This window comes from Oreochromis aureus, linkage group 2 (genome assembly GCF_013358895.1).
Source record: "Oreochromis aureus strain Israel breed Guangdong linkage group 2, ZZ_aureus, whole genome shotgun sequence".
NCBI classification, from domain to species: domain Eukaryota; kingdom Metazoa; phylum Chordata; class Actinopteri; order Cichliformes; family Cichlidae; genus Oreochromis; species Oreochromis aureus.
Genome location: NC_052943.1, coordinates 10,181,881 through 10,208,602, shown reverse-complemented (window position 1 = coordinate 10,208,602; position 26,722 = coordinate 10,181,881). Strand labels below are relative to the sequence as shown.

Here is a 26,722-nt window from a genome sequence, read left to right as displayed (position 1 = left end):
ACAGTGTTGATGTGTGAAAATGATATATTTTTAATAAATGTTTAATAAATGCATGGGGTCAGGACCAGGCATTTATCTGAAGATAGTCAGATTTTCATTGGGGGACATTAGGGACAGCACAAATTGATCAGGTTGGAGACAAAGCCAGAGAGGCAAAGCTGAGATGGTTTGGACACATGCAGAGGTGGGATATATTAAACAAAATTATGTTTAAGATGAGGGAAAAAAGGGAAGACCTCAGAGGAGGTTCATATGGATGTAGTGAACGGTCTATTACACCAGCGTCTGGTGTAATAGAGAAGGATGCTGGGGGACAGGGTGAGATGATCTCCTGTGGTGACCCCTAAAGGAAGCAGCCAAAAGAAGAAGATTGCTGCGAAGATACACAGCCATAAACATCCCAAAAATATAGTTCACAGTTATATTTGTTTATAGATAGAAAGACACATTTATTAAATTTCTTTTACACTGTTTTAAAGCCTCACTTGGAAGTCTCGTCATTGCCCTTTAATGATGGCTTTGTGGCGATGTAGCACCTCCTAGTGGTCACAATCAACAACAATAACCACAGTGACACTCATGAAAAAATTATTTCAATCACAGAAATACATGTATTCATTAGATGACACATTGTGCGTTTACTGCAAGCTCATTTCCCTGTTTATTGGCAGTGTTTTTGTACAATTTAAGGCTTTGCTTAAATTTTAACAACAAATTTACATATGTTATTTTTTGTGATCTTTGTAACAAGTGAATATCCCTGTAAAATAAATCAATAGGTTGCTGAATCAAATTAAATATAAATAATGTAAATAATCGTTTTGATAAAAGTATTTTAATCATTTGCAGTCTAGTTGGGCTGGTCCAGCTATCTCTGGTTAACACTGCGGAAAATCCTGAAAAATAAAGCAGCTATCGTTGAGGTGCTCTGCGGTCCTGTCGCTAGAGGTCGCTGTTTGCGCACACTTTCTCCGTGTCTCCGCAGTGCTGCCTGAATACGAGGAGTGCGTTTGATTGTTGCAGGGCTAAATGGCGGACAGAGCTGGATAGTCGCGTTAACACCGAGGACAAAAACGTTTCGACTGGGTGAATTCCTGGCGTGACCCGGTCCTCAGCCGCGTGTCCCAGGGGTGCAGCGCAACCGTCGAATCGAGCCGTATTGTGCACCGAGCTTAAAGCTGTTTTCCGATCGTACCCTAACCTTAGCTTTCTCGAGTTCCCATCCCAAGCGGAGAAGTTAACACTGTTTATGGTGGCTTACTAGAGGCAGCTAGCCTGTGAGCAAACCATGGAGGACTCTCTTGAATTGATAGGGAAGCGTTTGCTTTTGCTCCTCGACGACGGCAGGTCCGCGAATGGATCCGAGCCGGAGCAGGCTGCCTGGGCCCGGGACTGGCTTCGGGGAACTGTGCGGGCAGTGAGTGTCATCGGCCTGGCCGCCCCGGAGGTTAGCGTTGGGGAGGCGACAACAACAACCACTGCAGCGGGGCTAACGGTCAGTGTTTACATTCAGCTGATGCCGTTCTGCATAGCTAAATACACAGCAGTTAACATACATTCACAGTATACCAGCTGTTTATTATGTGCTCTACATTACCGAACACATTTTACCCATCACCGATGCTACATTTGCTAGTATTTAACGTTAGCTTTTGGGCATACTGGCTAGTTCCAAGTCGCAGCCACTGGGGCGCAGCTAAACTCGAGGCCGGGGATTTTTTTTTGGCCTTTGCTTTGTTCGCTTTTCAGCTCTCTGACACTCAGCTCCAGTGTTATTCATTAACTATTTAGCATGAATTTGGAAAGCATCGATACGTTAGAGCTAACTAAGCGTTCATTGCACTGAAACAAATCGCCGGCAGTCACTGAGTAACGGTAAAGGTTGACGAGCTCCCACCGTTGGCTGAGGTTTGTCTAGTTAAAGGCCTTACAAGTTCATAAAGGGGCGAACCAGGAAACCCTGCGAGCGTACTCTGGGTCCAGATTATTAAGTATTCACACTGTTGCTCTGGGTGATAATTAGAATGAATGAATGAAAGTGTAGTGTTACCGAGCCCAACAATTGGGAGAGTTTTGGAAAACTGGGTGGCGGTGGTTGACCTACATGACAACTGCACTTTGTAGTCCAAATGCGGGTTATTATAGTAGCATACATTTGAATTGACATTAACAGATAACACATCGGTTTTTAATTAAACAATTAGCATGAGCATTCATGATTAATCTGTCTACTTTGCTGTTGTTTATCAAGCAAAGTAAAAATGTAGTTTTAAGAAAAAAAATGTAGTCGCTTCCCATGTTTTATTTTTTTGTTTATTAGAAAAAGCAAGCTACAAAAAAAAATGTAGCCCTTAGTCCTCTTTTTTTGTTTGCTTTTATCTCTAGAGTAGCATTACTACTTAATGACCTTAGGTGTGCATTTCCTAATTGTGTGTTGTTTTTTTCTTGGGAAATAAATCTTAAACTGAGAAATTTTATTCTTGTGTGAGAACTTGTTCCTGTGCTCTGCCCTTATCTTGCATGTCGCTGAGATGATCGGCATAATTATAAAAACATAATGAAAAACATCTTCTCTCCATGTTTGTCTCCTGCTCTGATAACCTGCTCCGTCAATGATAAACAAAACAAAGGACTTGGACATGTGGTACTGCACACCCTTTTATGCTTTTAAACCTTGCTGTATGTGTCAGGGGTCTGTCCAGCTGAGAGGGTTTATGCCACCAGTGTTTACTTCTCAGAGCCCCACCACCCAGTGAACATGTAAGGACATGTCAGGAAATCGATTATTATCTGAGCTTTGAAAAAAATAGGTGGGCTAACTGATCAGTCCAAAAACATGTGAAAAGCTTGTTTATGTGCTAACCTTTTTAAAGAGGTGTAGCTGGCAGGCGTGAGTCGGTGGTCTAGTGAAGAAGATGGAGGATAGATTTGTAGTTGTAATGTTTTTTCTTCTTTGTAGGGCAGCACTCATCCATGATCAGAAAAAAATCCCACTACAATGATTTTTGGTCAATATTCAGTTAACTTTCCAAACAGCACAGTGTCTTTTAAACATTGAATTTATCTGAACTTTGAGTGTATTTGAACTGAAACCCAAATAAATTAAAACGTTTTGTGAAGGGGCACGTTTTGTCCGTTAGATCCACACTAGACCATATATGCCCTGTAGCCCTGAACCTTTCTACATGTTTCCCACAAGATGTGGATATGAGAACATGTTTGGTCAGAAGCGTGATTGGACATAAACACTCTCTTCCTGTTACAAGGTCTGAGTCAAGTCCGATTGAGCCCATTTGCGAATACAGGTAATGGTCCAGTGACTTCAGTATGGGTTAGTCGGGGTCATATTGCAACTGGCAACTCAACAACCATTGCCTCCACTGCGGGTGTTCTCCAGGTGTAGACAGCTGACGAGAGGCCCTAGTTGCACCACACAGCTGGAAGACCTGCAAGGAAGTCACTAGTAAAGTAACAGAGAGTCAAGCCTTCCTCAGTTGCAGACAGGGGGTTAGGCCAAGAACCATCCAACACCTTTAGTGTGTGCTGCTGATGGCAGACTGGACCAGGCACCCTGGTAACGTGGAGACAAAGACAGCCGGAGGCAATCGTTAATGATCCTTCCCTAGGTGAACCTGCAGAAACCTTAGTATGGCTTCTCCTCTAAATAGGCCTTGTTGATCATAGGTTCTTTTCCCGTCGTCTCAGCTTGATCTGGACTTGAAGGTACAGAAGATTTACTCCACAAGACATGACAATTATATTTTCATAATTGTCGGAAGTTAAAATAGGCAGGCAAATGAAATTACATTAATGATCCAGCCATTAAGATGACTGATAATCGTAGATGCCATATAGAAATTTATGAATTTTTGCTTCTTATCATCTTTAACTGTCGGATACATTTTATCACAAGTGCTTTCTGAATATCTTATCTCATAGATGTCAGTGCAGGCTGTCAGGACCAGATCCTAACAAGAAAGAAAGAAGAACGTATGCTTTGTATTCATAAAAAGCAACACCAAACTTAGATTAGGGTTTTGCAACGAGCATCATTTGGTAGGGTACTCAAAGCTGACTTTGTGGTTGTTCCTGCTTCATTAAATGACATTAGATCCCCTAGGAGCACAATTCTAAATGATGGTACTTCTATGTGCAGACTTAAAAAGCTAAAACAGTACTAACCACATTGTTGCGCCTGGTGTTCTGACAAAAACAGATTGTCAGAATAGTGGCAAAAGGGACTAAAATCAAGCAATAAATTCATTTTAGTAAAGTTTCTGTATTCCTGTATTTTAGACCTTTGGCAGTTCATGATCTTAACATATGGCGCTTATTGTATAAATGAAAACAGATGGCCTTTTTGTTGTATCTGGCAGTTTTTCAAAGTCTGTCTGAGAGACTGAGTCTCTTTGCAGTCAGTTTACAAGTGGACAGACTCCTCGCAGTTACCATGAAACTCCAGTGGCTGCGAACCTGCTAGTCCTGGCTGTCCTGTCTTCCCTACGCACCGGATCGCTTGCGAGGTTGCTGTTGTGGGGCCCTCTATCATTCAGATAATTCTCCAGAGAGGATGCTTCTTTTGTCACATGTACTCCAACATCACTGTCTTGGACAGCAGGTGGTGATGCTAGACCTTCAGCTGTGGTGGATGCACTACAAGCTCCAGGGCCACAGTAGTTTGGAGCTGCAGTCTAACTCTGTGGAGGTGGAGTATAGGTATTTAGTCATTAATGCATATGCACCTGTCTATACAGAGAAACACCGGATTGTGAAGATATCTGATGAAGTTGAGAAGAGACTGGTTTTGGTTGATTTTTAATTTTTTTTTCATTGATCCTTGACATGTTGGTGATTTTTATTCCTTGTTGCCTTTGGAAAAGTAAAACTGAAGAACCATGAAAATCATGGATCACTTACTTGCCGCAAATACTCTCCATTAGGCCATATGTAAATAACAAAATAACTTTATATCTTAAAGCAAAATTGGGAAACGTAAAGTCCGATACAAGTCTTTATATTAAGGGCCATCAGTCAAACAATACTGTTTGGTCTGGGTCTAAACAGAGCGCATTGTGTGTGACGTCTTCTTTTGCGCATGCGAGCCGCTTTGAGGATTCACACTAGAGCGCGTTTGCTGTCACATTTTATTTGTAGTGTGAACAAGCAGACAAAAAAATCGGATTTGATCAAAAAATCGGAATTGAGCATTAAGACCTGCAGTGTGAACGTAGCCTTAGTCCTCCTAGGTGTGGGATTGAGCGGAGAGGGGCTCCAGTGGCAAGGATACAATAAGAGGTGCAGCCCTAGCATCAGTCCTAGAAGGCGTTGTACTTTCCCAGCACCGTCTCCAAAGCACAAAGCCCCTGCACACAAAATGTCTCAGATAGTAACTCCCAGTTTGGGTGTGTTTAATCATCAGGTGCCGATGTCACATCAAGTGTCCCCACTGTATTTCATTGGTGTGCCCCAATAAAGGTGCCTGCAACAAACTATGAACTTGCATTTTCCAGTGTTATAGTCAATTAAGGTTGCTTAGGGAAAATTGCTACGAGTTACTGTTTGCAGTTCCGGGCCAAGCCGCCTTGTTTCCGCAGAATTGTAAATACCTGTGTTTGCAAGGAGGCAGCAGTGATACTAAGGGAAGAAACGTGCTCAATTACAGAACAGAAAAATACCAATGGTCTCCCCTTCGGAGTAAGAAAAAGGTTGGTACAGTCATTATTTTGTTGTTAGAAAAAAAGGGGGAGAGCTTTGTCCCATACTCGACCTGCGAGTCTTAAACAAATAGCTACGAACCGTGCAAGTTCAAGATGCTGACACTCAGACAGCTTTTGAATGAAGTTGGCCCGCGAGAATGGTTTGCAGCAATCAGTCTAACAGATGCTTATTTTCATGTGGCTATACAACTGAACAACAGGCAGTTTTTTAGGTTTGTATTCGAGGGGCAGTTTCCAAGAACCTGGTGCTGCCATTCGGGCTGTCTCTCACTCTCTCTTGCAAATTAATGACACAGCCCATTATTTATCACTGGTGCTAGTTTCAGTCATTATGCAAATGCACTGTTTAAAAGGTTGGGGGAAACCTTTCCTATTAAAACTGGGTCATTGCCGATCAGTTTCATAGATAGTGTTAATCAATAACATGCTACAATATTCCCACCCTAAGTGTAAACAAATGTGACCAGAAGAAGGGACGGTTGGAGTCTGGAAGACTGGTATGTCCATTAAACAGCTGTATTCCTTTGTGAGAAGTGGGAGCTCTGGTTTTCTTATGTTTACTTTGCCACTTTGAGTAGTCGATAATTTGGATGTGAACTTTGGCAACGATCAGTCATTGTGCATATTTGCATAAAGTAACAGATGACGGAATAATTATGTCTCTATGAAAATGTTCTTTTTAGATTTTTAAAAAAGGTTTTCATTCAAAATCTTTACATATCCTTCTTTCTTCACTATTCCATGCACGAGGTTCCTAGTTCCAGAAGCACTGAAGCGTCATCTCAGTATAATACTCCCACCACCATGTTTCACTGTAGGCTTGATGTTCTTTCTCCAAACATAAGCTGAGTGTCTGTGGCCAAAGAGCTCCAGTTTCATCTCATGTGGCCAAAGGTCACACTTCCAGTGTGCATAATCTTTCACCAGGTTGTCCTTGTTCTGTACTGTGTGGGAATCTTTGAATTTCTTGATGACACTTCTCACTCCAGTTCTTGACACTTGGAAACGCTGTAATAAGTTTGTATATCCAGCTCGTGTTTTGTGAGCATCTACAAGTCTATTTCTCCAAAGAAAAATAGTATGACTACTATTAAGTCTGTTTGTGATGGTTATATCCTGTGTCTGGTTCTGGTTCTATTTGTTTTTCAAAACTAGCAAATACAGTTATGGTTACTGGGGAAAAAAAAATAAAAATAAAATTAATAACATTTGGACAGAACATGATGGTTTTAATAATCTTGTTCTTGGTATCCACAGCCAGTACTATTTTTCAAGCAGGGCACATTCATAGAAGAGTAGCACCCAGAACTGCAAGAACTAAAATGGATTTACCATTTGGTGTTCTTCACTTCTGTGGCGAGTGTTGACTGACTCATAGTTATAAGGCTGTTATTTACTCTCCAAATCACACATCTTTTTCCAGATCTCTCATTGGGCTGGACAGCATGGTTAAGGGGACTTAGTTTTCAAAACCTTACCAAGTTTTTCTTGTCCACAGATGATGCATAAAGGAGCAGTTACTGAGTAAATGTGCAGATGTTTTTTCACTTAGAAAAGCCAAACAGCAGCCCGGGGTTTTGAGGGCTAACCTGAAAACATAACAAAAGATATCTCAAGTTTTCCTCTAGCAGTACTCGGCCTCCTTGAAGTTTAAGTTAAATTAAATGTGGATTATACAGATTTTACACATATTATACATATAGGTTATATAAACCTGTTGGCATGCAGTTCACTTAATTCACAAAACCAAAATATGGTTTAACATCCCGTGATGGTAATATATTAAGTAACTTTGTATCGAAATTGATATTTTAATGCCTTTTTAAGGAATCAGATTTGCTTTGTTTGTTTAGACTTGCGATTTCCTGAAAGTGTTAGAGTCTGCAGTAATTTCACTTGCTTCATCACTTCACAGTCCTTATGTGTATGTTCTGGTTGATTCTGCAGGTATTTGTGGAGTTTGAGAATGCTTCGCAGCGCTGTTCTTGGGTGCAGGTGTATGACGAGGGGGTGAAAGCTGTGCTGGTAGAAGACTCCATTGTTTGGGCCCGTCGTAGCGACGTTACCGACACAAGCGGAGCCCCGGCACCAGCCTGGCCTGCTCTGGTGAGTGCTCAGCTGGAAACAAGCAAAACCATTAACCACCCAAATAGTCTGGGCTCCATCTGTGAATGGGGAATAGAGTGAGCTGTACTTAGATCAGATTTATGCTTGGAATGTAAAGTGAATAGAAGTTGGATAACTCTTTTCTTTTAATTTCTTGGTCATTGAAATTCATTTGAAAATAAAGTGTGCACCTGATCCCACTCTGGTGTCTCCCGACTCATCGAGAGGAGACAAGAAAAAAAAAAATTAAAGCGCCATTTACATGTGGTGTTCAGCTTCCACATCCACACTGGGAGTTATTTCAGTCATCATTGTACACTCTGCAGTGCGCATTTGCCTTTAAGTATAATAATGTCCAATCTGAAGGTTACCATCACCTGGTACGTGTTTTGAACAGCTAACACTTGCAGCTGGATATTGGCAATTATAACTTAATTTCAACAACAAAATGAATCAATTGCTATGGAGTTTGATTCAGTGCTTGATGTTTTACTTGCATAAGATCAGAGCATCCATGTTTAATGTAAATGCATAAAGCACGTTATAATTGTATTATTTTTTTCTGGATTTTTTTGTGTAATCAGCGTGAGAGTGTTGTTTTCTTATTTATATGAAAATGACTCCTCTTTCAATTATGAACTGTTTACAAATGAGGTTTTATGGGCAGAAACAAAACATCAACATTTTGGGACCAATGTATGACAAAGAATTGACAAAGAATGATCTGCACGGTTTGAGTGCAATTGCAAAACATTGTCTACATGCACATTTAAAAAAACACGACAAAATGCTTGCATGTGTTCACGCATGGACTCTTAGTACATACATATACAACTGGCTTAATGAGCACCTTGAGGGCAGAGAGGAAAGTCAGCATATCATTAACTGCTTATGTTACTTATCTTCCAGATAGTAAACAGAAGTCAACCGAGGCCAGGTCAATGTGCAGGCTGTTTTACCCTTTCATAGACGTTGCAGTTTTGAATTGGCCAGGTTATACACTCACTTGCCACTTCATTAGTTACACCTTGCTAGTGCCTCCAGAACTGTCCATAATACTTCATGGCATAGATTCAACCAAAGTAATGGTGTTATTCCTGAAAATTCTGGTTCCTATTGGTAGTTGCTACAGATTTGTTGGTTACACATTAGAGCTGCATTAAATCATTGAATACCTTCAATAATCTTAAAAAGTGGTTGATGCATTTTTTTGGTTCAATGCTTCGGGTTAATCCACAACTTGGTAGCGCTCAGTTGTCACCATGTAAATGCAAATGTGTCACCCACATTTGTGATTTAAAATATTTTTACTGCAGGCCAGTAAAAATATACATGGGCCTGTAAAACTCTAGGCTGCTGACATGGACACTGAATTATTGACATCAACTATTACCATTAATTATTACCTCTACACCATTAGAACGTCTGTTTTCTGCAGTAGGAAATATTGCATTTAAAAGCCCAGGAAAAACCTCAGTTTTAAGAATGTGGACATGCTTCTTCATTGCAGTCATCATTTACAGACAGACGAGCACACACACAGAAACACATATGCATGAACACCCACCAGATCTACTACATCCAGGTGACACAGTACAGTCAGAACTCTTTTTGCCTCCTATTAATGGAAGAACACATTGAAAGAAGACAGAGTAAAGGCTGTTTTATTCTATGCCTCAGCTTAGGTCGTGTATATACCTTTTTTTTTCTTTTCTTTTTTTGTTGTTAATTACTGTTACTTTGGATTTAAGAAATTGTTTTCTTTAAAATATGATTTAAAGAGGATATTTAAATACAATGAGAGGTTTGAATTGTTTTGGCAGATGTTGTATTCAGTTAAACTATTAAAACATTGGTTTCCATTTTAGAAATTGCAATGAGCAGTGCAGTTTGAAAGATCAGTTTCCTCTGTTTTGAATATTTATCGTTGCTCATTAATATGACAAAGTAGTATCCAGTTAATCAGATAATCAATTGAACACTTGATAACTAAAATAATTGATAGCTGCAGAACTAATGCACATCCATGATGTGAAGCTCCTGTTTCACCACATCCCAAAGGTGCTCTATTGGATTGAGATTTGGTGTCTGTGGAGGCCATTTCAATACAGTGAACTCACTGTCATGTTCAGGAAACCAGTTAGACATGACTTGCGATTTTCTGACATGGTGTGTTATCCTGCTTGAAGCAGCCATCAGAAGATGGTCACACTGTGTGCATAAAAGGATAGAGCTGGTCAGCAACAGTACTCAGACAGGCTGTGGCATTTAAACGATACTCAGTTGCTATAAGATGATTAAAGTGTGCCTAAAAAAATATCCCCACACCATTACACCACCAACAGCCTGCAAGGCAGGAGTGATCAATGTCTTCATGCTGTTTATGCCAAATTCTGACCCTGACAATTGATTTTCCAGCAGAAATTAAGACTCATCAGACCAGGCAACATGTTTCCAATCCTCTGTTGTTCAATTTTGGTGAGCCTGTGTGAATCGTAGACTCTGTTTCCTGTTCTTAGCTGACAGAAATAAGACCCAAGAGCCTTCTGATGTAGCCCATCTGCGTCAAGGTTCAATGTGTTCTGCATTCAGAGATGCTCTTCTGCATATCTTGGTTCATCAAGTGGGTGTTCAAGTTACTGTTGCCATCCTATCAAGCAGTCTACAACAGCATGGCATTTTTACCCAAAGAACTGCTGCTCACTGGCAGCTTTCTTTTTCAGACCATTCTCTGTAAGTGCTAGAGATGGTCCTGTGGGTAAATCCCAGTAGATCAGCAGTGTCTGAAATACCCATTCCAGCCTGTCTGACACCAACAACCAATAACCATGCCATGTTCAGTCAGTTGAATGACCATTTTTCCTCCATTCTGATGCTTAGTTTGAACTTCAGCAGGTTTTAATAACCATGTCTGCACACCTAAATGCACCGAGTTGCTGATTATACCTAATATAGTGGCAAGTAACTGGTGGTGGACTACTAGACTGATATACAAAATTTTATAACAAACAAAAATTCATACTTTCGTTACTCTTTTTGGTTGTTGAGCTGAATAAACCTAATGTAAGTTGTCTGTTTATCTGATTACATGCTCTCGCCTTTTCCACAGACTTTCCGCTCCCTGGTGGACAGAGTGGGTTTAGGATCCTTGGTTCCTGTAGAGTATTTTGGAAACAAGAATTTTGAGTTCCTGCCTGACAACAAAACTGTCCAGAGGTTTGAGGTATACAAAAATTCTAGCGTTTGTTAAAGAAATTTGTCAACTTATATATCAAACAGTATCAACAACATTTTGTCATTTAGCGTCTGGTGTTTTCTATTTCATGCAGTCGTTAAACAGATTGACTGTTTATTACTCAGGATACATGTTAGTGTCACTGACATGTTTAAATGTAGAACAATTGAATTATTTTCTGTTTTCATTAAGTGCTTCTCACTTAATAATCTAGGGTGAAGCTGCATACATGTTTCAGCTCATTCATTTCAGCTCTACTGCCAGCGCTGCTTCAGATCAGTTTGGTTTCTGTCCTTTTGCAGGTGGATAAAGATGTAAGACACCCTTTGCTGTTGGAGCAGCCCTCTCTGCAGGCTGCCATCTCCAGCTGGCGTACTGACTTTGAACTGCAGGAGATATTCAGGAAGGGTAAGATTCAACCTTCACCAGTTTATTTCCTTTATCTCGATTTCACATCTGGGATGTTTTGTCTTAAGGGTGTTTGTCACATAATTAAAATTGAAAGGAGTTCTAATCAGTGGCACTTATTTAAGTTAAGCCCAGTAAATTGCTGGTTATGATTTATTTGATGTTCTTAAACATGGTGTTTAGGTGGCTTTGTAGTTTAGTGATTTACACATTTGGTACAACAGTAAGTCAGACAAGCACATTGCCACACAGCTGCTTGGGTTAATTAGCTTCCCACTGACTAGCTAATCGGTGGCATGCAGTCTGTTTTCAGATGGCCTCAGATCAGTTTGAACCCTGGCTGAGTAGGTACTAAAAAAGTACCAGGTACTACCACCTACTGGAAAATCCTTAAAGTTGAGTCAAGCCAATCTGACCTGAGTAGGTACTAGTGGAAATGGGCTATAACAGTGCAGACAACTATTCTCATGAAGTGGTACCTTTGCTGCAATTTGTTTAGTGCAAATTATCGTGGAAGGCCTAAATATTATGCCGCCCTCCTCTGTATTTTTCACATTTTACAAAGTACTCTATTGCGCTGGTCTCTTTCACAGAGCAGATCTGGCCCTCAGGTTGGAGAGTGTCACCCTTATTGTTAGAGGAATGAAGGAATTTGAGTTCAGAATAAAAAACATCTGTGTTTTATTTAAAAGCAACATGTCTGTTTCTGGCAGATTTAAATGACACACGAGGGATGTAGATTTAATTGTCTCAAGTACTGTTTTGCCCATTGTACCTGTCCTCAGGTTCATACACCATTCAAGGACGCAAAGTTCGTGTGTACCAGCCGGAGTTTGAAGAGTGCTGGGCCACTGGACTGGTCTCACAGCACGACCCTATCTCTCACATTATGGAGATTACCTTGGATAAGGTAATGTTTATGTTTTGCCTAAATATATTCTACTGGTCATGGTGTAAATAAATGTTACTTAACGACTAAACCTTTGTTGGGTTTTTTTTTGCGCTGTAGGGAGAAGAAAATCAGATGGTTGATCCTCGTGTGATACACGTCATGCTGACAGAGGAGGAGGTAGGGTTGTTTCAGTAGTCGATATCCATCAAACTCTCCTCATGCTGTGTGCTGTATGTTTAGTTAATAAGTCATTTGAGATTTAGGTTTTTAATTATTTCTGAATATTTTCTGCCTTTAGCTTGGCAAGAATGGGCGGAGAAGGAAGGACAGCGAAACAATGAAAGGGGACAGCGGACGCAGACGCAGGACTGCCTCAGAAGGTGAGGATGACTTGAACTTGAAACGGTTTAAAGGAGCGGCAGATACCGGAGGAGACGCACAAAACTGCGGCGACACCAGCAAAACTGCACTGGACGCGATGGGGATTTGGGCTGGAGACTCTGGTGAAAGAGTCAGCAGCACAACCAAAAATGGAAGCTCTTCAGAAGGAACGTTTCCTCAGGGCCGAGGTTCGTCCCCAACAATTAATTCCTCGCTCCAGATGGACCAGTCAAACGCTAGTTCTCCTCGCTATCCCGGCCACGTCAAAGAAAACGGTCGTGCAGCCGCCACGCAGGGAGCAGCAGACTCGACCACCACCATTACACCCACTCCTCCTCCCCTCAAACCAGCCCCTTCCCCCTTTTCCACTGCGTCTTTTCCCTCACTAGGCCAGATGCCAGTCTTGGTTCCTGGAGCACCAGCCCCCAAGGTCTCCCCATCCCCCCAGCTCGAACGAGAGGAGGGCAACCAGGCAGCTTATTCCAAAACAGCTGCTCTTGTTTCCCCAGGACCTGTCACCATTTCTTGGTCACAAGACAGCGTTCCCAGTGTTTCGCTTTCAGCTTCTGTGGGTTTTAGCTCTAAAACTTCTAACTGGGGAAGCCAGACAGAGGTAAAACCAATGATGTGACAAGTACCATTAATACTGTATACACATTTCCAACAAATTGCTGTTTGCAATCTGTTATCTCTATTATTTTTACTTAACCGTGTTGTGTTTCTGTTCCTCAGGGATCTAAAACAGCATCAGGCTTTCGTTTGTCCCAAGCTGGACCTACTGCTCCTGTATTTGGAGATGTTACCTCACAGACCAACGGAGCTCCTACCACTACCACAGCCTCTCAGGATGCTCCCAAGCCTTTTGGCTTCGGTTTTGGTGGAGCAAAGACTGAGGCTCAGCCTAAGCCAGACCAGAACCTGTTTTTCCAGTGCATGCCGCAGAAGTCTGTCACCAGCCTAAATCTAACTGCTGATCAGACCCAATCCAAGGACACCAATTACTTTACTGCAGTGTCTGAGAGCCTGAGTAAAGAGCCTCCAAGCCTTTTCAAGCCAGCAGCCCCCGCTGAAGGGCTGAAAAAGCCTGAGCAGCCTAAAGTGCCTGAGGTCCAGCAAACGGGAAATGGTGTGTTCAACAAATCATCATCACCCTTCCAGGGCATGGGGGGCTCTCCAGGAGGAAGGAGCTCTGGCTTAAATGTGAGTGGTCCAGCAGTGTCCTCTGGAGCCCAAAGTGCTTCTAAAAAGAACAGTAATAATGGAAGTTCAGTAGTTGGCTTAGGGCTGCAGTCTGGTTTTAGTTCTGCAGAAAGTCACCAGAACCTTTTTCTACAGAACTCCAAGGAGTCTGCTAATCCATTTTTGGCATACGGGGAAAAATCCTCCCTCACAGCTTTCGTTGGCCTAACTGGGTCTGAGCCACAGTCCATGGGTCCTGCGCTGGATAGCAAGCCGAACCTGTTCACTATGGCAGAGCCACCTAAGGGGATTCTGTCTTCTCCTTTCCCAGCATCGTCAGCAGCTGCTTCAACCAGCACTTCCCCCTCTCCGGCACCAGCCTCATCTCAGACGTTGCAAAGTGAAGGGACTGAGACAAAGGAGGGGCAAGACGTTAGCGAGATTCCATCATCCACCTCAGACTGCCCGATGTTTGGAAACGCTGGTCCTGGTGGAATGGAGGAGGTGCCCGGGCCCTTTGACCAGAGCCAGTCTCAGAAGTTTAGCTTGGAAGACAGAGCCCAGTCATCTAAACATGACTCTGAGTCCAGTAGCAACAGTGACCTCTCAGATTTGAGTGATAATGAGGAGGGCCTGGAGAAAGGTCAAATGCCAGGAGGACCTTCTGTTTCTGCCAAGGATGGAGCCATCATGCAGAAAAATAAGGTCCAGGGGGCCGCTAAGAGCCGTCCACGTAACAAGCCTTTCAAAGGTAAGACTTGTCCACTTCTCACTTTGTTAAATGGTGATAAACAAGCTTATCAAGAGAGGTAACACTAAACTCTCTTTTCCAGTGGGTCAGTCTGTACTTAAAGATCAGAGCAAGGTGCGTCGTCTAAAGCAGTCTGGTGAGTCCTTTCTTCAGGATGGCTCCTGCATCAATGTGGCCCCTCACTTGCACAAGTGCCGCGAATGCCGTCTTGAGCGTTATCGGAAATATCGGAATACGGGCGAGGAGAGCGACGACGACGACGATCCGAATGTGGCCTGTCGTTTCTTCCACTTCAGAAGGTATGGATCACGTACCTTTAAATTTCTTTATAATTTTATTTATGTATTTCTTTATTTTTTTTAAAACTGTGCTTTTATCTTAAATAAGCTTAATTTTTCTTTTTGCTCGTGACTAGGCTGGCTTTCACTCGTAAAGGTGTGCTGCGTGTGGAAGGTTTCTTAAGTCCCCAGCAGAGTGATTCTATGGCCATGGGACTGTGGCTACCTGTGCCCGCTGTCCATGAGGGCCTCGACCTCGACACATCCAAGTACATCCTGGCCAATGTGGGAGATCAGTTTTGTCAGTTGGTGATGTCTGAGAAGGAGGCCATGATGATGGTGGAGCCTCACCGTAAGTATAAAGACATCTCTCCAAGCTCATGTTTTCTCTTAAGAGTTTAATTTAACGCTTCCAAGTGTCTGCCACAAGTCTCATCCGCTTATTTTTTGGTTGTCCTGCAGAGAAAGTGGCCTGGAAACGTGCCGTGCGAGGCGTCAGAGAAATGTGCGATGTGTGTGAGACCACCCTGTTCAACATCCACTGGGTCTGTCGTAAATGTGGGTTTGGAGTGTGTCTGGACTGCTACCGGCTCCGCAGGAACAGGCCAAGGGAGGGTGAGTCACTGCAGTGATATTAGAGTAACTTTAGAGCTGTTTCATGTGTCTTATTTTATTCCTTATTTAGCTTATTGTGTTGGAAATACATGGGTGACTTTATTCTTTCCTTCAGATGTAGACGAAACTCCGGAGGATGAAGTTTTCTCTTGGTTGAAGTGTGCCAAAGGCCAGCCTCACGAGCCACAAAACCTCATGCCTACACAAATTATACCTGGAACAGGTAACATGTACATTATGATCAACTCCCCCATGGCAGGAAGATTAAATGTTACCCGTGATCAAATATTGGTACAGTAAAAGGTGTGATGATGGTACTGTCTTTCTCTTCCAGCTCTTTACAATATAGGAGACATGGTGCACTCAGCAAGGGGCAAGTGGGGTATTAAAGCCAACTGTCCCTGTGCCAATCGACACACTAAGCCTCTAGTGCGCCCTACTGCCCCAAATGGAATTTCACAGGTACAGTTTTACAACTTTACGAGCTTTCTTTTCTCATGTCTACACTTTGAAAGCTCCTAAATTGACGACTTTGCTATCTTGTTATGCGTGTCTCAGCAGTCCACACCGGGCAGTGGGGGTGGCCTCGCAGGTGCAACCTCTGGTACTGGCATCACTCCAAAATCAGATGGAGAAACATCAGCAATCAAAACAGAAACCACACAGACACCAGTATCGTCAGACAGTGGGGGTGGAGAAAGTGTGGGCAGTACCAGTACCTCCACCAGTGGAACGTCCTCCCCCTGTAACCTCACACAGTTCTCTGCCAAGGAGTCGCGCTCATCAGGAGAGGGCAACAGCTCTGCTCTGCACTGGCTGGCAGACTTGGCCACACAGAAAGCCAAGGATGACACCAAGGGTAAGTAGAAGAGTGGGTTACAAGTGTTGAGTGCGTAAAATCTTAGTGCATGAAAAAGATTACATCAACCTCAGATTTCAATAATGTCGCTCCTTCCTCCCATCTTTCTCCAGAATCTGGTTCGCTTCGCTCCATAATGAGTCGAGACAGTCGACCTCCCTTCGGCCTGGACTCCCTCAGTGCTCTGTCAAAGCCTTCTGCTTCTAGCCCTAAGCTATTTAACAGCCTTTTACTGGGCTCCAGCATGGCCCAGTCTAAACCTGAGGGATCCAGTCTCCGGGACCTGCTCAACTCCGGACCAGGAAAACTGCCCCAAGGCCCTGGAGAGAGTGGGGTACCATTCCCCTCTGTTTTTACCTCAGCAGGCGTAAGTAAAATGTTTTCATTTTTCCATATGATGATATAGTGTTGATCAATTTTGTTCAAACATATGTATCAACACAAAAACTTCAGCTAAGTTTCTGAACTTGAAATTATACTTCAAGTCCATTTAAATATGGAAATTTAGATGCTGAAAACAGGAATACAATTTGTTGTATTTCAGCAAGCAACAGATTTCTGAAGTGCACAAGTTGTGGAGTAAATCATTAAAAAAGTACCACCATCTACTGATTCTTTGTAATTTTAGTGTATAAACTACTAAAACTACTCCTTCAATAATAGTATGGGCTATCTACGAGTAAAACTACATAGCTGGGTAACCCAAAATCCTTATGTGACCTGTCAGAGTGACAAGCTGAAGAGCAGCCTTCCAAACTTCCTGGATCACATCATCGCCTCAGTTGTGGAGACCAAGAAGGCCGAGGGCCGTCGCACCGGGGCCTCTGAAGGCGGAGAACTCGGAGCGTTAGGGTCTCGCAAAGACGGCGTAATGGGCCTTAGCGTTTTGGAGCCACATACCTCACACTCCTGGCTCTGTGATGGCCGACTTCTTTGCCTACAGGATCCCAGCAACAGCAACAACTGGAAGATCTTCAGAGAGTGCTGGAAGCAGGGACAGGTAAGAATTATGATTAGCATAACTTCATCTTTCATCTAATTCTTTGATTTTTGTGTTGAAATTATGCAGAGATGGATGTTACTGAGCTATGGGTTGAAATTTTATTGCATTGACTGATGTAACTCACCCGTTACTTTCTGATTACCTCTGCTTTGTGGCCAGCCTGTGTTGGTGTCAGGGATACATAAACGTCTGAAGACTGAGTTGTGGCGGCCTGAAGCCTTCAGCGAAGAGTTTGGAGACCAGGACGTAGACCTGGTCAATTGTAGAAATTGTGCTATTATCTCTGATGTAAAGGTGCGAGAGTTCTGGGATGGATTTGAGGCTATTTCCAGTGAGTATCCAAACTCTCTTTTTCCTCAATTATTTTATTTGTTACTTGGATCCATGAGATCACCAACTATTGTATCTAGCATGTTTTTCTCTGATGCTGGACAGATGTCACTAAATGTGTTTTTTATGAATGCAGAGCGACTGCAAGATGCCGATGGCCGGCCCATGGTGTTAAAATTAAAGGACTGGCCTCCAGGTGAAGACTTCAGGGACATGATGCCCACACGGTGAGGAACACAAAAACATTTACAGAGAAAGCGTTTCAGTGATGTTCTGCAGTTGTTCGCTCTCACGAGCATCGCTTCAGCCATCCAAATGGAACTATGGCTAATTTTTTATTTATGGTTTACACTTGGCTCAAATAATATATTTCTGATTGGCATGTTATAGCCATCTGATATGTGCCTGAGACATACAATTACATGAACATTAAATAGTGCTGCTTGGTTTATAAACACATAGAGGAGCTAACTGATTTTATCTCTTTGTATTTTCATGCTTTGCAGCTGTAAAGTCTGCCTGTTTGTATTTATGTCAGGTCTGTTATTGATGGGAATGTCTCTTGTACCTTTCCCAGGTTTGACGATTTAATGGACAACCTCCCTTTGCCCGAGTACACAAAAAGAGACGGTCGTCTAAATCTCGCTTCGCGCCTGCCTAACTTTTTTGTGCGTCCTGACCTTGGACCGAAGATGTACAACGCTTATGGTAAGAACAAAGTCTGATGGAATTATTTCGTCTTTCTCTCCTTATGTGCAATATAATTTATTCATCTCGCATCACTCTTTTCCCTCTATTTTAACCTGCAGGCTTAATCTCGACTGAAGACCGGAAGGTGGGAACCACTAACCTCCACCTGGATGTGTCTGATGCGGTCAACGTCATGGTCTATGTTGGCATCCCTCACGGAGAAGACAACCAGGAGGAAGGTTGGTAGACTTAAACACACTTTGTCTCCTTTTTTTTTTTTTTATGGTCTTGCTTTCTGTCTTCAACAAACTCATTGAAGGTCAGGATTGTTTTATTTAACCGATTTCCAATAAAATGAACCAAATAGGAGCTAAAAATTTTACCTCTGCAGTCTCTCAGTAAATGGAAGAGAGTCACATTGGTGCTTCGACGCTGTTGCCTCTGCTGCTCATTTGATTTAAGAAGGGACAGTGTACATTAGCTAGTATGACTCCATCATGTAAATAACACCGAACATCCAGATTTAGCGCTACAGGTCAGTTATCTGGAGTCTCTGTCAGATTTATGGCTTAAAAGTAAACATGCAAAAGCATATAGGCAAAGAGAAACGTAATCAGCTATAGTAATAAATGAGAATAAGCTTTAAATGTCAGGGTTTTGTTTTATTTTCCAGACTTGTGACAGTGAGATTTCCACGTATATCTGTTCCTGATAGTAAAAATGTGTTACTGTAATATATGAATGTTTTTGAAAATCCATCCTGACTTCCAAAAACACACATTTTTGTAATGTGAGAGTATTTCTGTAACAATATTACACACCTTGCACACTAAAGCCATATTATCCTGTTAAGCATTAAGTGGAGTACAAATTAAAGAACTTTCTTCTTGAAACACTTCATCACTCATTCCTCACTTTATCGCTCTTGAACAACCTTGTCAGTTTTTCCACAACCTCATCCTAAACATTATGGCTACACTGTTTTAGTTGTCTTGGATAGGTCTCTGATAAGACCCTTCAGTGGGTCTTACTCATTTACATTGTGGCAAAATTTCTCATTCACAGAGGCAGAAATCTCTGGACGCAAAGGTCTGTAGACTTTCAGTTGTATAACTTGAGTAGCATGCCCTTCTTCTTGACTAACTCCCCTTCTTCACTCCTCCACTCCATCCTTCTGTTATCTGTGCAGTAGGGGCCAGAGCACTGGGAACCGTCTGCTAGTTTCTGCTGCTGCATTTTTGTACGCCTTTTTCCAGATTTCTATGTAAATACACGCTTTATTAAACTGAGTAACCACATATGGCATTTAAATTTTCCGCATTGCTGCTCTCTGGAGATCCGTGTTTTTTGTTTTATTTCCCTTCTGTGTATTTTCAGTGTTGGGTTAGATAAATGTGACACATTTGGTTGGAGATTTGGTAGTTGTGGGTGCGCTGTGCTCTGGTCCTTACCCTGTGGGAGAAAAGTTTGAATGAAGGGCATCTAGATTTGGCATTACCTGTTCCCCTCTTCAGGCTTCTTTTCACTCATCTGAGTGACTCTCATACTCCTGCACACACGCAATTAGGGATAAGTAGGAAATGTAGGAAACTACATTTTCCTTTAGTGTGCTTATCTAATATTTTTATTTAGTTGATGAGGTTTTAAACTTATAGCAAAGACATAAGTGAGTAGTAGAGGGAAGAGATTTGTTAAGCATTATTGAGCAAAGTTAGCAAAAAAGAACATTAGGAATAGGACCCTCCACATCCAGCTGGTGATTTATCTTTCAAAAGTTAATTATGCTGGAATTGCTACTTTCTTTTTAAGTTATATATATTTTTTCACCATATCCACTTCCTGGTGGTGACCCAGGAAGTGGTATGGGTGCAGAGTGGATAGAGAAGAAAGCCACTCTGTGCAGGATAAAACTGGATGGGTTATTGTTCCTGTAGTTTTCCAGCTTTTTTTTTAATGTTCAGTGGAAAAGTTTAGGAAGAGTCACCCGGATGTTTCTTTTCATTTTGAAGCATAAAACCACCTAAAACTTTTATTGGATGCACTGTGATTACAGTCCAAAGAATATTACTCTAATGAGCACATCATTATTTGTAAGTCAGTTTAAGACGGATCCTTAGCATCCTTTCTTTTATACATAAAGACCCCAACAACATTAACATAAAAGGACTGTTGTAGTTTGGGAGCTGAACTTATAGCTGTAAAGAAGTTATTTATGGACTAGAGAGAAAAAAACTGCAGTCATACACGGCACGTTTATTACAGCTGAATGCAAACACGTTTAGATTTCAATGAGAAACTTTGACCACAGCCAGGTTTTTGGTGAGGGAAAGATGAAAGTCCACTGACGCGACGGTTTTTATTACACGCGTTTGTTTCGATTCGTGTTAATGAATCAAAGGTCTGTCAGTATTATGGCAAGAGTCCAGTGGACTCTATTAAGGCAGTAGTTTTAGCTGCTGTGTAAGTCAGCAGTAGGCTGTGAATGTGAATGTTTACCTGTCATAAATGTGACTGTGTAGTCTGCAGCTTGTCCTGTCCTTTGCCCCAGTAGTTCTCAACTGGTCTGACCACAGGATCTACATTTTCAATAGTGACATATAAAAAAAAAAGGTTTATTATTGCAGTTAGGAAATGTACAATGCTTTCATGCACTAGAAATATAGTTTATTAAATAGAAAAATAGTAATAGTAAAGATTTGGATCTCAATAATGTGAATGCTTAACCCTTTAAAGCCGGTCGGAGCGGGCACGCTCCGTTTTGCGTAACTATTTTTAAATCCCTGTAGAACCAGAACCACGTAAGCTAGCGCAATAAGTTTTTTTTATTTTTGCATATGAAACCGGAGGAGTTGTACTTACATCTTATGCCATCAGCTTGTCCTAGGTCACGGTTTCCTTCCACATATAGCTTTGCAAAAATTGCATAAAAAGCGCTTGCAGGAACAAAAACATAATATTCCAGAAACATGCTTTGCCGATCCGATCAGCTGTTCGCAACACTTCCTACATTGAAATAGACATCAGCGCGAGCTATCACATGTCCGCCATTACCTGCCCGAAACCGGAAGTGACGTCATTTTGCGAAAAATGTAGTTTGTTTGGGTTTTTTTTTACTTGTAGGCCTTTTAAGCCTATACTGGTGTTTTTAAAAGTCATGTTTGACTTCATGCTTTTCTGAATAGTTTGTGGGATGCTTAGAACTCAAATTGCACTGCTTTAAATAGTTCATATTTGATGCACATGCTGTTTTCTTTGCAAATTTGCATTATAGGATTGTTTTTCATTTTTTCTGCAGTATATAAAAATTGGTGCATCTCAAAAATAAAACTATGAAGACACTCAAAATAAATTTCCTGTTGTTGTAAACTATTTTTGCAACTTTTTTGTATTTAAAGTTTTGAGGGATAAAGCTCTTAAATGGTAGGTCTTAAAGGGTTAAACAGCATTCATATTAATTACCGTATTTTCTCAAGTGAAAACCTTTATTCAGCTAAAAGCTGGGCCTCCAATAATGCCCAGGGGACGTGATCAGCACGAAGAAATGAAGCACATTTTATCCTGTCTGGCTTCTCTTGTATTATTGTATGCCTTTAACATCAACGTGTTTCTGGGCACTGCAACACTAAAGGGCTTTTAATTTGAAGTATAACAATGCACTAACTTTAAAAAAGTATTCCTACTGAGACATGACCAAAAATACCTTTTTTTTTTTTTTAAAAACAAAACAAAACAAAAAAAAGAAGACATTAGAAATTAAACCCATCTCTTGATACAGACCTGCTTCAGTAGTTGAGGTACATAAAAGGCGTGGTCAGTATTTGAGGAAATACGGTGGTCACAGTTCATTGAAAACCCGTGAGCACACAGGCCTGCTGCTTGGCATGCTTGTGTCATGGAAGATGCAGATTCAGAGCTTTTAGTGCACTTCAGAATAAAACTCTTACAGTATTGACGTCCTCTTAGGTCATTTGTCACCAGTTGAGAACTACAACCCTGCACCGTTTCTGTCAAGAAAAAAGTCTGTGATGGATGTATATGAATGAAATTGTTCTATTTAAAGAAAAAATATGTAGATTTAACAATCCTGATTACGGTCCCAGCACTTAGCTTAGTCATTCATGGAAATGGAATAGAGTAAAACACAGTAGTGTTTAAAGTGCTGTGGAAACATTTAACAATCACAGTGCAAAAGCTAATTTAAAGAGGCCACTAAAAGTCAAATAAACTAACTTCTGTTACAGTTGTTATAGAGACAGTACTGATTACAACTGTTGTTTGTTTATGTTTGGTCTCCAGAGGTCCTGACCACCATTGAGGAGGGCGATGTGGACGAAATGACGAAGAGGAGGGTGCACGAGGGAAAGGAGAAGCCTGGAGCTCTCTGGCACATCTATGCTGCCAAGGACGCAGAGAAAATCAGGGAGCTGCTTCGCAAGGTCAGCGAGCCAGCAGATCTGTTTCAGGCTGGCCTGTCGCTAGCTGTAGCCGTAACATTTTGTAACCATAAACTGTGAGGACAGGATTGTCATTGGATAAATAAAACTGGGGTAGAACGATAGCTTGATTTCTGCAGAAGATGATTAAAGTTCACAAACAAAAATCAGCCAGTCGAGGAACTTTAGTTAAAAGCTCATCCTTTCTAAGCAGTGGCTTGTCCTGACCTTTTGCAGGTGGGAGAAGAACAAGGTCAAGAGAACCCGCCAGATCACGACCCGATTACATGACCAGAGCTGGTACCTGGACCAGGTGCTCCGCCGCAGGCTCTACGAAGAATATGGCGTCCAGGGTTGGGCTATTGTACAGTTCTTAGGAGATGCTGTATTTATCCCTGCTGGAGCTCCCCACCAGGTCAGACTGTTTTTATATGAAAAGTAGAGCTGTACACATACCCTGTGATTCAACAGACCTGCCTGTTTTTTGTGATTTTTCTCACACCTCCACGAACACATTTGTCCTTTCTGCACACTCAGGTGCACAACCTGTACAGCTGTATCAAGGTGGCGGAGGACTTTGTGTCTCCCGAGCATGTGAGGCACTGTTTCAGGCTGACCCAGGAGTTCAGACACCTCTCCACTACTCACACAAACCATGAAGATAAACTCCAGGTGGGTGTGTTTTTCCGCTCAGTGTGTAGTTTTTATGTCTTATTTGGATGGTTTATACTAGAGGACCATGTTTGCTTATGTTGCTTGAAGCTGTGGGCTATAGTTTACTTAACTCTGTGTTCACAGTTTTATGATCTTTTTATTGGAACAAAGAGTTTATTAGTTGCTGACAGTTATTTAAAAACTATAAAATTAAGATTGGTTACCAGTATGTTATCTATAAACTGGGGCTGAAGCCTGAGCAGCATTATAAAGTGTTAAAATTGAAGGGTTTAAAGAAACAGGTACATATTATATTGTTTACCTTTCATACACTCTTGCGTCTGTTCTGTTAACCCTTGTGTATAGATACACACTTAGCGGACACTTCATTAGTTACACCTGGCTGGTAATGGGGTTTTCTTTAGATTAGTTTTAATTTTTCATGGCATAGATTCAACAAGGTGCTGGAAACATTCCTCAGATTTTCATTCACATTCACATGACAGCATCACACAGTTTCTACATCCATGATGGGAATCTTCTGTTCTACCACATCAGGTGCTCTATTGGATTGGGATCTATTAACTGTGGAGGTCGTGTGAGTGCAGTGAACTCTTGGTCGTGTTTGCAAAACCTGTTTGAGATGATTAGTGCTTTGTGAGATTGCTTAAGTGTTGCTCAGCTAGTACTGAGTGGCCTAAAGTTGGATGGATCCATGTTTTCATGTTCTTCGAAATTCCGACTTTTTTCAGACCCGTTCCCTGTAAGCCCAGGAGATTGTTGTGTGGGAAAATCCCTGCAGATAAATGTTTAAAGTCACCTAAATCACCTTTCTTGCCCATTCAGATACTCAGTTTGACCTTGTCTACACACATAGCTCCACCGAGTTACTGCCATGTGATTAGCTGATTAGATATTTGCATTAACCAGCAGCTGAACAAGTGTAACAAAGTGATCAGTGAGTGTATACACTGTTACAAAGGTGGAAGTTTCTATTAAACACAATAAAGCGTCAAACATGAGGCCATTGTTCACTATAACGCAGCAGCATGTTTGCCTACAGGATCAAGCGGATTTTTCTGTGTCTGTTTTATAGTCAAACACAGTACAGCGTGTGTTTACATATAACAATGTTATGTTTTTGTTAAATAAAAGGAAAAGCACGATGATACTTTTCAAAGAAAGATAATAAAAGATCTTTTTTTTTCTCACAGCAGCATTGAAAAGTTATCATTTCTAATCGGTGTGAGGTGTTTTGTGTCTGGTGTTGTCTCACCTGCTGTTTTGTTTTATTTTTTACCCTCAGGTGAAGAACATCATCTATCATGCAGTGAAGGACGCCATTGGGACGCTGAAGGCCCACGAATCCAAACTAACGCGCCCTTACTCGTCTCCTCAAACCGCCGGCCTCTGAAGACCACTCCACTACATGCACACAGCGCATACATTTCATACCTACATAAACAAGTACCAGCTGCACAGCGCAGAGTACAGAGATAGTGTAGGTTGTTTTGGGGGCAGTGAAGGTTTGAGTTTGGGAAGACTGTACATTTGATTAGATGGGGAGGGACAAATCAGCGCTTCGATGAAGGAAGTCCTTTATCGCTGTTACACAGTACGCTCAAACTTGTCTAGTTGTTTTCCAATTTTTTTTTTCTGATTTTGGTTAACTCTGTATTTAAGGTCAGTGTGTTTGTTCTGTTTTCATTGTACATGTAAGACGTGAGAGTAAGGGAGGTAAAAGCTGACGTGCCTTTGAAGCAGAGGTTCAGCTACAATATAAGCAACTGACAAAAATGTGAGTACTGGGCTAACTTTCCTATTTTGATGACATTGATATTATCTTTCTTCAATAGGAGCGAGGTTAACCTGTTTTTTGTTTTCTGTTTAAGTTTTTAAACAGCTGATTGTTTCTGCCCTCTGTGGCTGAAATGAATTTGTGAAAACAGCCAGTCAAGGGAAGCAGACCAAAGTTTTGTATTTTTAGTTTTCTTATTTCACTTTTAGAGTAAGAAGTCTTTTTTTTTTTATACACCACAAGGTAATAATTGGGGGGGTGGGGCTTCAAAGGAGGGCAGTTTTTTTTCACTTGTCTTTGTCATGTGGGCTGAATGAACTGCAGACTTCCAACATGGTTCAAGAATCACAATTGCAGCTGAACAGAACTACTGGCCATTAACATTGTATCAATATATATATTGATCTAGCAGTCGGTTTGATTTTTCACAATAAAATTTACAAAAACTGCTGCTTCTCTGATCTCTCTCTCTTTTTTTTTTTTTAACCCATAAAGCCTCTACCCATGCACTGCTAAGATGTAGATGGTATTAAAATACAAGTTTGCTGGTACCTGATTGCCTGTGTAGTCAAACATCCCAAAAAAGAGATGCAGTTCGCAGTTATGTTGTGCTCTGCAAAAGTCTTGAGTCACCCATTCCTTTATAAGAAAAATGTAAATCGGGTGCAGTGATACTAAGTATTCTTCAGGAATACTTCTCCAGGCTTCTTAAACAACATTGAGAGATACCTTTTTGTTTCATTCTCTGTCATGATGATCCCACAATGCTTCAATAATGTTGTGGTTTGGGGCTCTGGGGAGGCCAATCCATGAGTTCTATTGTATGTCTTTACTGCATTGGCAGTATGTTTGCATTGGCTGAAGTGCAGTCCCAAACCAGTCCTTGTTTGACTTGGAAGATAAAACACTGGTAGATCCCTTGTAAATGTTTCATACCTTAGTGTTAAGTGGCTTAATTGAAAACAACACAAACATTCCTCTGACAATGGTCAGGTACAAGGACTGGATTGAAAATTGCTAAAGAAGCAGCCACTTTCAAAAGAAAAACTTTGAAAGACCCACAGTAAGTCTGGTTCCTTAGAGACAAAATATAAAGTAACCAATGGTACTCCATAGGCTACTTACTTTTTGATAAGTTAACCACTTCGCTTAGTTTTCTGCTTAACTGAGTAACTGTTATCAAATGTTTAAACTCAGTATCTTGTGTGACTGTGTTCAGTGTGTTTACATCTTTAAGTCTTCAGAGAAATGTTGAATATGAGCCTAAATCATTTATCCAGAGGTCAGTCTCATGGACATAATAAAAAAATAATGATCATAAAAAGGAGACCAGCACTGTGTGGGGCTTTCACTCGGATAAACCTGGTATGACTGTGCTTTGCTTTAGTCCTTG

At 41.4% G+C, this 26,722-nt stretch overlaps 1 protein-coding gene across 1 annotated transcript; it reads left to right on the top strand.

The window, feature by feature from the left end:
- The first annotated feature begins 876 nt into the window (after positions 1-876).
- Positions 877-25,779, top strand: kdm3b (lysine (K)-specific demethylase 3B). Its single transcript, XM_039617299.1, is given in 25 exon segments — positions 877-1,495; positions 7,665-7,823; positions 10,933-11,046; positions 11,361-11,466; positions 12,252-12,376; positions 12,476-12,535; positions 12,657-13,352; positions 13,472-14,669; positions 14,752-14,968; positions 15,085-15,299; positions 15,410-15,562; positions 15,678-15,785; positions 15,897-16,024; positions 16,124-16,421; positions 16,535-16,788; positions 17,149-17,421; positions 17,584-17,755; positions 17,891-17,981; positions 18,332-18,462; positions 18,564-18,683; positions 22,741-22,880; positions 23,115-23,162; positions 23,164-23,292; positions 23,415-23,549; positions 24,838-25,779. Coding segments are annotated over 25 exon segments (5,385 nt in total). The 5' UTR covers positions 877-1,288; the 3' UTR covers positions 24,946-25,779.
- Positions 25,780-26,722: the final 943 nt, after the last annotated feature.